The 12,243-nt window shown below is 45.4% G+C and overlaps 1 protein-coding gene across 3 annotated transcripts in view; it reads left to right on the forward strand.

The window, feature by feature from the left end:
• Window positions 1-8,804: 8,804 nt before the first annotated feature.
• Window positions 8,805-12,243, forward strand: part of CRIM1 (cysteine rich transmembrane BMP regulator 1) — a 193,740-nt gene continuing 190,301 nt past the window's right edge. For all 3 annotated transcript variants that reach the window (XM_061365837.1, XM_061365839.1, XM_061365838.1), the window contains exon 1: window positions 8,805-9,158. In XM_061365837.1, the coding sequence (XP_061221821.1) occupies window positions 8,807-9,158 (352 nt within the window). In that variant the 5' untranslated portion in view covers window positions 8,805-8,806. The remainder of the gene's footprint in view (window positions 9,159-12,243) is intronic.

A 12,243-nucleotide genomic window follows, 5' to 3' on the forward strand; every position in this document is an offset into this window, starting at 1 on the left:
GAATTCAACTTGTGAGAGTTGCTTAACCTTTTTTCCAAATTTGTCACCTAAACTCTCTTCTTTTCTGAAGAAAAAAAAAAAAGAATTAAAAAGAAAAAGGCATGCCAGTCAAGCACTCAAGAGAATATATTAATTACACCTTAGAAAGTCTCTTTGATAAATAAACTCATGCTAAACTCTACCTACTCAGTCTAGAGCCTAGTTAACCTGGGACAGGTTATAAAAGGCTGTAATCAGCTGCGGGGGCTAGACCAACTAGCTAGGAGAGGAAACGGCAACTTCTGCTTTGACATAACCCCATAAATAAGGGATTTCCTAGAACGAGGAATCTGCTTCAGCTCAAAAGCAATGATGACCTGAAGATTTCATGAGAGGAGAAGCCTTTTGCTTTAAAGGAGATGACTTGGTAGGCTGTTGACATTAATGCCCTTTATCTTAAGAGGGAAGGACTGGGAGGGTAACACCAGTGTTGTCTTGTGGTTTTATTGTTTTATTGTTAGGAAGTTCTAGAACTTGAAATGTCTAGGAAACTGCTAATATCTTGCAAGTTCCTAACAATGATAGGATGCTATTCCCTGTAATTGCATGCCTCCCATCTTTCCCCTAGCTTGATAAAACTTTCTTGTCCACCTGGTCTCTACCAGTCTGTATCAATCAAACCATCCTCCTTCCCATCTTCTTTATTGCTGAGGCTTCTCTGCTGTTCAGGGCCCTTGTTAAAAGTAAGCTGTCTTACATTCCTACTTCTTTCTTTAACCGCAACCCCACAGTCCCTTGATGTTAAGATTCCAAGTTCACACCTAAAAAGATAAATGCTGTTCAAAACACTGGGTAGCCCACAAATTCCAATGGATTCTTTCAGCCAAGCTGGACCAGAAAACCTACTGAATATGTCTTCCTTCAGACTGAAAGAAAAGGTATATGATCTTGAATGATGCTGGATATGTTCTGATATTGGCTGAGAGCATTAATGTTTGTTGAAGCCTACAATAAAATTCAGACTTGCAAAGTCTCTCAGTCTACTTAGCAATTTACAAGACGAGTCACCACATTTCTAAATATGCAAAGAAAAACAAACAAACCAAAACAGAAGTTAGCAAATAGTTATTTCTAATATACAGAAATCAGCCATGGGAGGTCAATTAATATCACAACATGAATAAGAAAACATTAACAGAAGAAAAAACAATGAGTAAGGCCAAGATACCATTGAAAAAAAAAAAAAAGACAGCAATCTGTATTTGGTTTTGGGGTTTTTTTCCCTAAAATGTTATAAAAATTATCACAGGCCAAACAACTGATACGAATGTGATTTATATTAAACTTTTCTCTTAATGTAACCACACCACATTAACCTCAGACATATGGACTTTGCAAATGGTATCCAAGCTGTGCATAGTTCTAAGGAAGCTTTTATAAAGCTGAGCAGTTAAGACTGGCTATTTACTATCCATCAATTTATAGAAATACTGGTTTACTTTGGGAAAATGTCTCTGCTTTACTCTCATAAGCAACATTAGCTTTCTAGGATGGATGACCTAGCAAAATCTGATTTTCTCAACATATTTGGTAGATATCAGATGGCAAGCTTCTTAATTTGGCATACACGAAGTTGTAGTACTCAGAACAGACTCTGACTTTGTCCTAAACATTTCTGCCAACGCACATCACCATCTGCAGAAATCAAGATCATTATAGACATGAATTGAAGCAAGTCAATAGGGGTAAGTGGGTTTTATGGCATTAAAATCTAGAAAGAGCTAGGAAAAACACTGAAAATGCACTGTGATTTCTTGGAATGAAATCTTCTATCCAGCTTTAATAAAGACAACAAAAATAATTTTAATTTGCTAAATAAGTACAGGGCCAGATTGAGGTTCCTTAATAACCCCTGGCATCTGTGGGTTCCAGCGGTCAGAATACAGCAAGAATATGCAAAACTGCCTGAACAAGTTACAGAAAACATTGTCAGGATACTCAGTGGGGTTAATACAGCCCCTCTGCCACAAAGCAGGATAGCTATAGCTGCCTCTCAATCCATTGCTGATGGCTTGTCTGGGTTATGCGTTAACTGTGTGGCGAGACCCAAGACTCCTGCAAGGCCCAGCATGAGCCAGCTCATGTTGGCAAGCAGAAGTGTTGTGTCTGCAGGACACAACTGTGTCTTCGCCCTTCACAGTCACCAAGGTCAGCAGCCTATGCTGTTCCCCATGGCATTCTTGTTGCTTGATGCCAAAGACCGCCTTACATTCATCTTTTACCACCTGTGGGTATGGGGTAGGGTTGGGGTTTGAGGTGCTTCTTTTTCTTTTCAGGTTACTCTTGACAATCAAGAGCTGACTAGGCCCACACATATGAATGTACCTGATGGAAGGAAATGTTTCTGACACAGAAGATACATTCTGTAAATGTTTTATAGATATAATCCTCTTAGAAAAAGAGAAATGAGAGATCTTGTCATTAATGTTATTAAAAAAAAACTTTTTTCAGTGGTTTCTGAATAAGGCTGCCATTCACTCATAATTAAGACAACCTTCCTTTTAGCTTCTGATTTAGATGCAAACTAGAGGATAAGTAATTTTGCACCTATTTGAATCAGTTACTTCAAGAGTTTGAAGCTCAGTCAAGTTTTTATGAGTTTGAACTGAAATAAAGGGTATTACAGTTAGGGCTTGACTTACCTGGATAATCAGCTACCTGCCTGCATGACTTTACTGACCAACTTCAGCCTCTCATGCCTTTCCTTCAAGAGTTCAAAACCATGTTCAGAATAAGAGGTACCTTGCCTAGAACTCTATGAACTATTCTTGAACATCCTAAGCTAGGGAATTAACTATGACAAATTTCAGATCACATCCAGCATATCCCTCATCCTATCTGATTTCATCTGTTTTATACTGCAGTTATTGAAACACATACTGAAACACAGCAGAGTGCAGTGAAATAAAACAGCATTTTAAGTTTTATGTTTTAACATTTCAGATCTTGTCAGTATGCAGCACTATGAAGAGGACTGTAGATGCTGACCCAATCCACCTACTTTTTTGGCTGGCCAGATCATCTGTAATAAAAATGCATATAATCCTTAGAATGACAATCCAGTTTAAAAGACTTCTTTTCTTTTGTAAATTGAGAGCAGATTGTCTATCCTTGCTAGCTGTATTAATTTGTTAAAAATATTTTCTTTGTGCTATAGAAACTAAAACCAAATTGACCTTGAGTGTAATCAATTTAAATACAAAATTAAATACAAAATTAAATTTAAATACATACATACACTGCATTTCTACATACAGCAGTTGTTTCTACCATTCCTGGTAGATAGCCTTAAATAGCTATTGACTCCCTAGTTAACCTTGCAATTTTAAAGATACATATTACAGATTGTTTGGATCTGAAAAAATCCTTAACTTGCATGCGCAACAATTTCAGTGATTTAAGTGTGATGTGAAGAACTGCACCTGTACATGGCCAGTCCTGTTCATTTGCAGCTTATTTATCTATAACTTAAATTAAATTAGTCATGCACTTGCATTTTAAAATTGTTCCAGCAGTTGCTCTGAAGCCATTAAAAAGCAGGTCCTTTTACTTGTATGTTCCATATGAGCAATCAAAGATGTATTAGGAAAAAGCTACAAACAATCCTGCCTGTTAGTTACTCTGGACTTAAATTTTGAAGCACTGAGCTGTCCGAAGCTAGTGGTTCAGCTGAAATTAAAAGCTTACAGGGCTGAAAAAACCCCAAGCCAACAGAGACTGCCTGATGGGATATTTATTTATTATGAACTTGTTCAAAACAATTCCTAAAAAGATTGTTTCTATTAAAATGAGTTCTGATATGCGCTTTCCCAATTTCCCATTTTCCATTTAAGGGCTTTAAAACATTGCGCAGCTGCTAATGTAGTAAGTCCATGGTATCTCTGAAGAAGAAAGAAATTATTCCCATGTGGTTTAGACTGATTCACCACTGCTTCCATTAGTGGCAGGTTTCATCTTGATCCTTTTTTTTCTGGGAGTAGAGATTCCTCATGTGTACTACCTGTTTGTAAGTTTATGTCAAGAGACTGCTATAAAGGAGACACAAACAATCTTAACAGCCAAAGAATAAAAAACAAATTTAATGTGCAACAAAGACACAGTGAGGCACAGAAAAAAACAAAACATTAGAATAGAAAAAAAGTACAACTTTGGTATTAAAATACTCATGTTCCCAAAATTCAGAGATGCATATGGAGATACCAGTATATATAGCATATATATACCAGTATATATATATATATATATCACAATACAAATAATCTTTTGAATTGAAAGTATTTTGGTGTTGTACTTAGTGTTTGGGGGTGGGGTAGTAGTATAAATGTTAGCTTCACCCATGCCATAAAATGAGATCTGTATTTCAGCTAAGATTATGGTGAATATAGACTTACCAGGAGATTTATGTGAACACATATTTCTCACATGGAGGGACTGACCAGCAGGAAGGGGAGTGAGTAGAGGACTGAGGAATTAGTGAAGGGTGTGGTAGTTTTCTCATAGCACTGTATGGTTGAGCTTTTTTGCAAAAGCTCCACATTACATGATGACCAGGAAAGCTGTACAGTTCCACTTGATTACTGCTGCAACTCCATCCAGCCTAAATGTGGCTTTGATACAACACTAACATTACAGGAAAACAAGCCCAGGAAATTTCAGCTGCTACAGCCTGTTTATCAGAATGCTTTTCTTCCTCCCGCAGTTGTACTTAGCAGTATTTACTAACCTGTTTCTAGGGGAAATTAAGAGTTGAATCTCACTTCAGTACCTGAATCTTCTTACTCTTAAGCTATTTTGTATCAGCAGACCCCTTAATAAATCAAGAGACAGCAAGAAGCAGGGATAGCGTGAATTTCTCTGTAAATATCCTTCACTACTTCTTGATGGGGAAGGCAGGGATATTCACCTTCACTGTAAAGTCATCAGACACTAGATTTGCTCATTTCCAAGGAGTACATACATCATTGTCCCTATGAACTCTTCTCAGGTTTAGGGCAGGAGAATTCGCTATCTTTCCTGTTGAATTCATGCCACTGTGCATTGAAGTATTTAGATTCCTGGGGCCAGAAAAGGGAAACACAAGCAAATGGACAAACAATTCATGATTTGTACCTAAAGCACAAGGCATAAGGAGACAAGAACCCTAAATTTTGGTCCCTGTTCCATGTTTCCATATTTTGCTCCCTTCAACGCAGCTATCACTGGGTAAGCAGGGCTCTAATCCTGTTCACAGCTGAAGTCTCTCTCATTTGGCAGTCAGCTCAAAAGTTTGATGTCTTTTTCTCAGGGCCCTACCACATTCTTATCTAAGCTGTCCGTAGCTTTCCTCTTCATCTGTTTTTGTACTGCTTCTAGCACTTCTTTGTTCGTTCCCACACAAGCAAACAGGCACAGTAGGTCCAATGAATTCTTTGTGCATTGAGTATACTGCACATCAGTACAGTACATGACGGTAGGTCTGGCATGTCTGGGAAATACTGAACCGCCTGTGCATGCAATCCAACATGTCTGGGATTTCCATGCTGGCTATGTTCACAAGTCCTGGAAAAATACCCACATATTTTTTCATAGACCAGTTCATTTTTCCACATGAAGGGATTAATACACTGTAATTGGTTCACTTTTCATCTTTTGATAAACTAAGCTGATTGAAGTCCCTGATCATGTATTGTATTGTATTGTATTGTATTGTGCAGCGTCCTCTCTAGCACTGAAATCACTTTTGTAATTCTTCTCTGCACAATCTCAGGTTTGTGAACAGCATTTTAAAAATACAGCCGCAGGAACTGTATGCTTCATGAAAAAAGCAATCTCAGCAACACTATACACAGACGGTAAAACCCCTTCATGCGCCTCGTCAGTAAGCCATGACCAAAAGGCTGTGTTTCCAGTTCGTAGGAAAAAGTCTGTTTTTACAAACTGCTCTCATACAAATCACAGTGGGGTTTTTTGGTGGAAACTTCTGGTGAATCAAAAGTACTCTGACCCCTGCAGGTGCTTCAGCAAACTGACAGGGGAGGGTTGAGGCTGAGAGAAGAACCTGCATTCATGGGGAAACAGCACAAAACTTGGCGTTTTGCTACACCTAGAGCATTGCCCATTTGCCATACACAGTATTCAGAATCTGCGTGCTTGTGTAATACGACCTTCAGGGTGCTTTGCTGACTTGCTTCTTTCCGAAACACCGAACGCACAATGTTTTTGGTTGGCCTCAAACATGTGCATTGGGTTTGTTTCTGCCAAAGCATGGTGCCTTTAATGAGATCAGCTGGTGATTTACTTTCCAAATCTATTAAAAGATGTAGCACAGTACAGCTCAAACACCGATGCTCAGTAGACGGCTGCTATTCATTGTCCGTTTCTTAGGATAATCAGCCAAATGGCCCCAATCCACTTAATGTATGATGTACTGATAGCATTTTACCACAGTAATGACATTTCACTGAAAAACAGACCAATGCCTTGCAAACTACTGCGGCTAATGAAAACATCTGTAGCTCTTGAAAAATAATCCCCTACAATTTAGTTTAAGTTCTGAATGGACCAGAATATAGTCAGCTAGTCTGATATGATAAAAATAACATTATTTTTAATAACAAATATGGGAAATGCTTTCTTTTAGACAAATATGGAAATTATGTTTGTCAGCATCATGTTAACGTGGCTGTACTGTTTCCATTAGGAATGCGCCTGTTTAGTAACAGGGAACGTTTGCTACCAGCAGAAGTTTAGGCTGGAGTAAATAACGGTGAATTACAGTGCCTGTAAAACACGCCAAAAAGGTATGCGGCCGCTGACAGAGCACAAGAGATTCTCCTGATAGCAGCTTGTCCTTTGCTGTGCCAGTGGGGTTTTGCCCTCCCATAGCACCTGTTCCCTTGACACGAGAACAGGCTCTTTCTGCTGAACCAGATGAGCGTATGAGACTGGAGAATCAGTAGAATCAGTAGAAATACCTTGGCACTTTCTGCAATAACCTGTATTAAGTTTTCCCCACCACTGGCGCCAGTGTGCGCAACCCAAGCCTTGCCCAGCTCAGCACTGCGCAGCTGACACGACCCTATCGGCCGAGTAGAGGGCTTTGCGCTCTCAGTCGCACAGCTCCGGGCATTTCGGGCTGGGCTGACCCAGGAGCAGCGGATTCTGATAAAGTGGCTCCCCTGCTGAATGCAATGGCCTCCCGTTCCCCTACAGATTCTTCGCCCGGGCGCTGCTGCCTGTGGTTACCGACAACCCAGCAGTTGCCCTTTGGCAACACCGCTCACTGTTTTCCCTCGATCGCTCCCGTGCCTCAGCCCAGGGCACGCAGCTCCCGAGGCGCAGGGTCCCAGGCGCCGCTACCTCTCGGCCCTCCAGGGCGCCGCCGGACAGCGCCAGGCTCCAGCCCCCGCCGCCCGGCCCAGTGAGGCAGCGCCACCGCCACCGCACCTCCGTCCGCAGCCGCCTTTCCAGGGCCGAGCCGCACCGGGCGCAGGCAGGGCCGCGGCTGCCCGTCCCGCTCCCTTCCTGCGGCACGCCGGCCGGCTCTCCGCAGCGACGGCAGCAGCGGGCGCCTCCTGCCCGTACGCGGCGAAGACCGCGGGCCGGCCCGGAGGCGGTTTCGGGTGCCGACGTCTGCGGGCCAGCCCCGGCACCTCCGGTTGCTTACGAGCCGTCGGAGGGGGAGCGCGGGATAGCGCTCCCCCGCCGCTGCCGGTAGAGCGGGGCAGCACCCCTCCGCCTGGCGCCGCGGAACGAGTCAGCCATGGCTCCGCACTCGCGGAGCACCTGGGCGCGACCCGGGCCTAGTAGCTGAGACCGGACGGGGCGGGAGACGGGGAAAGGGCGCCTCTCTCCCTCCGAAGAGTAGGGGCTGAGAGGGCGCTGAGCCGCTCCCCGTCCCGGATCTCCGCGTCCCTCCGCGGGGCAGGCGAAGGAGGGGAAAGCTCTCGCCGCCACCGCCGCCGAGAACGCGAGGCCCCTTGCACGACTTTCTCTGCCGTCGCCCCGCCGTGGCTGCGCCCTCCGCGGGGCCCTGTCCCTCCCCGCCTGCGGTGTCCCCATAGGCTGAAGTGCCCCCTTTGCCGCCACCGGCCCATCCCCGCGGTCTGGCGCCGCCGCCGTCTCACTCCGCTCCTCGCTCAGAGCCGAGGGGGAGGGGAAGGGAGGAGAGAAGAAGAGAGGATAGGGGCGGAACGGGGAGAAGAGGGCGGGCGGCAGCCGTCGTGGGGCCCAAGCTGCTCCTCGCCTCCGCCGTCTCTCTGCTCAGCCCAAGGACCCAGGGCTGCGGCGAGGGGGGGTGTGCAAGAGGGGTGGGAGAAGGGGGGCGGGGCCAGCCTGAGCGGCACCCAATGAGAAGGCGAAAGCAGGCAGCCGGGGCGGGGCTAAGGCTATCACCGCCCAATGAGGGGAGGGCGGAGGGTGCACTCGGAGTGGGGCGGGTCGTAAGCAGGAGGCGAGTCGGGACTCGGGCAGAGCGCGGGGTAGAGCTGCCGCTGTTGTCGCCTTACCGGGGGGTCGTTCGTTGCCGCTCGTGGAGCTGGGAGCTGGCGGGCGAGGCTCGGCGGGACTGACGGACACCGCTTCCCGAAGGGGGCAGCGGGTGGAGCCGCCTTTGCTGCCGCCCGGAGGAGAAGTTTGGCTGAAGCGCCCGCCGCCGCGAGAGGAAACTTTCCTCGGGGGGCCGGAGGTGGGGGCAGCGGGAAAGAGCCTCGGCACGGTCGGGTACGCCGCCTGGCGAGGGGGCTCCCGAGAGGCTCCCCCCGGCCCAGGCCGGGCTGCGGCGGCCGGGATGTACCTGGCAGCGGTCTCGGCGAGGAGGAGACGCCCGGGCGGAGACGGCGGCTGGCACCTGGCGGCGGTAGGGTGGCTGGTGCTGCTGGCCGTGTTGCTGGGCGAGTCAGGGACGCGGGCTTTGGTCTGCTTGCCCTGTGACGAGTCGAAATGCGAAGAACCGAAGAGCTGCCCCGGTAGTATCGTGCTGGGGATCTGCGGTTGCTGTTTCATGTGCGCTCGGCAGCGGAACGAGAGCTGCGGCGGAGTCTACGGGCTTCACGGAGCTTGCGACCGAGGGCTACGCTGTGTCATCCGGCCGCCGCTCAACGGGGACTCTATCACAGAGTACGAAGTTGGGGTCTGCGAAGGTGAGAGGCGGCGGGACATCATTCATCTTTCCATCCATCTCTTGGGGCGGGGGTATCCGCTGGGCGGTGGGGTGGGAAGGATGCTCCTTCTCACCCCACCGCCTGCCTGTCCCATCTGTGAGCATGTCTTTAACCTTTCCTGCCTCAAGAAGAGCCCAAACCCTATTTAAAAGTTTCGACCCTTAATTTTCTTAGCCTAAACTTCCAAGCTCTTCTACTTCTCCTTTTCCATAGCGGTCCACTGCTCAGCTAATAGCTTAGACTAGCTGTCCTGCTGCCCACCTAAAATTCCTCGATGCGGGACTTGGAAAAGGTTTGGGAGATGTACATCGGCTGAGGTCAGTCTTGTACACATGATGCCTGTTCCGGATTGCCTCCTCTGTAAGGAAACACAAAGGCTTATCATCTGTTATAAAGTTTTCCTTCCTGTCACTTAGTGTCTCCCTGCCTGGCCTACTCGCTATAGGATGATAAGGGGTGGCCTTTTTCTTTTCTGGAGCATTAAGGGGGAAAGGAGAAATCCCTGTGGCAGAAATTCTCCAAATCACTTCTGTGTCCTGCCGGCCGCTTGTGAGGTGATGAATTGGTATGAAATGCAAGAGGAGTTAACCTCCCACCCCTCCACATTTTGTATGTATCGGAGTCCCTGAGGCTTATTTTTCAGGTATTATAATTTAATGGGAGGCTGGAAGCAAATCTTGAGTCTCTTTTTGTCTTGTGCCTCCAGCTCCGTTTTCCCCCAAGTTAAGGGAAAACATGGCGCTGTAAAGAGATTACAAATAACCAGTGGTTTGGGATATGTATAAATGTATGTGAGACTCGGAGCAGGAGCTTCGACAATTCTGGAAGGGGAGAGGGAAGCGATCCGGTCTCGGCGGGTAGAGGGCGGTAGACAGTCCAGAGAGCTGGTGAGGCAGCATCTGTCCGAAAAAACATGCATTTGAAATGGTGCACTGTTTTTAGAGAGCTAAAACCGGTCGGTTTTAGTGGGCAGCTGACCTCGGTCCCGGCGCTTATTATTAGTTTAAAACTCCATTTGACTCCTTAACAAATAAGTTACAGACCACAGCGGAGCACGGCAGTGTGTCTGCCCTAACAAAATGTACTATAACAAATGCCATCATCCCCTGCTGTTGTTGCTTGGGTAGAGCAAGCTCTTAAAAGCTCTGTAGTTAAACAGTTTTAAGTGACCTGTAACTACTCTGAAGACCTTGGTTGAGACCATGTTGCTGAATATGTGCATTGCTGTAGTCTTTCTCTCCTATTATTTTGAATATGTATTGGAAAAGTTTTCTTAACTAGAAAAGTACAAGCAGAAAGGGAACAGGTACTTCAAAAACCTGTCTGTGTTTGGGCGAGTTTCTCTTTTTGCATATTTTTCAAGTAAAAGGTTGGCTTAGAGTCTCCCCCTTGCTTAAAGGAACTAAAAGTGTGCAGTCATTAAATGCCTTAATATTCCAACTTCCTTACTGTATCACAGTACGGACGTCTCTGGCAGTTTAGGAGTATTTCATTCCTTTGAAGTGATGCAATCTGTACGTTGCTGTAGTTCAACTCGTAACATGTCCCATCTACTGTTGAAAATAGTATGAAGCATTTGTTGGCAAGATTGCATTTCAGTTAGTGTTGTAGTTTAGTAACTAGTTCCAGCTGTCCTTATGGGAATAGTCAGGGAGGTAACTTATCTATTTAACTCTAATTCTTGTAAGGGAAAAGCAACTGAGCTGAACTGTCAGCCTAATAAATAGTCCTTGAATACCTGTTACTTGAATTGTTAGGAAGCTGCCTTGTTCTAAGCAACAGAAGTAACGTGTTATTGCTCATGGTGTGTGTTGTGTGCAGGAGGTGATGGCAAGGGTTAAAAAGGGCTTAATGTACTACCTCCAGTCACTAGAATGAGGTTGATTAGCTCTATATTTTTCTTAGTTGTGGTGACGTAAACAGTTATGCCATTTACAGGCACATGTGCAGTATAGGTTAGGCTGGTGATGTCTGATGTGAGTAGCACTAAGCTGTGCCTTTATCCATTAATGGAATAACTGCTCCTTCTTTTTTTTTTATTCTGTCTGTTGGGAGCACAAACCCTTTCCTGTCACAGTTCAGGGAGGAGGCAATGGAAATGATTTACGGCACTGTGTGAATAGAAAATGATGTTTTCAGTTGCCTTCCTGTCTCTGTCCTTTTCTTTCACTGCAATTTTTTACACTGAAATGACCCCTACTGGCTACAGTTATAAGCATATATTTTTATAATTATTGAAGCTTCAGCAGTGTCTTATTTCAGAGTATCAACACATCCTAAGCTACAGAAAACTTTCAGAGCTGGAGTTGCAGCAGGTAAGAAAGCTTGTCTGCTAAATTAGTTTTACTATTTAACACATGGCTAAGTGAGCACTATAACATTTGATGGAGAAGTCTCTGGCATCTGTTGCTGGTAGCATCTCTGGAACTAGAAAAGGAATCATTTTTGTTAAATAAGTGTTTATTAGTGAAATCTGTTGTTCTTTCCTCTATCTTTCTAAAATCTGAAGGAAGTCCTTGTTTATATTGCCTCCTTAACTGTTCACAACTTTGTCATTCTAAGACTCCATTTGTGCTGTTATCCTAAAGTATGTAAATACTCTTCCTGAACCTAGTAGTGTTTTTTTTTGTAATGAACAGTTCTGAGGTTGGCTTTTCCCAGCTTACGTGGGTGCCCCGACTAAGGGGCAATCTTGAGTGACTTTGCACACCTCCAGCCTCTGTTGGCTTTACAGGGATGATGCCGGATTGACTTGATGAGGTGTTGAGAGCATATAGCCCCTTCCAAACACCTAGTGTTGAGAAATTTTGAGCTCAAAGCAGGAACTGCCCTTGGTCCCTGCCTTTGAAGATAGACCTAGAGCCACCCCCTCATTAGACTGGAGATCTCCAGACGCTCCTCAGCCTCAGCTTATTTGCAGTAGTCCAGTTGGTCAGGGCTTCTGCTTTCTGTGGGATCCAAAAGCCTTGGAAAAGCTCTGCCAAAGAAGTTCAGTTACTCTCTGAAGGCATTTCTTGTGATGGCTCTTGTCTGTTTCAAGACTTCCCCAATTTCTGGTGCTATT

This window comes from Neopsephotus bourkii, unplaced genomic scaffold (assembly GCF_033783945.1).
Source record: "Neopsephotus bourkii isolate Nb327-2 ecotype Australia unplaced genomic scaffold, CSIRO-AGI_Nbou_v1 NB_1292, whole genome shotgun sequence".
NCBI classification, from domain to species: domain Eukaryota; kingdom Metazoa; phylum Chordata; class Aves; order Psittaciformes; family Psittacidae; genus Neopsephotus; species Neopsephotus bourkii.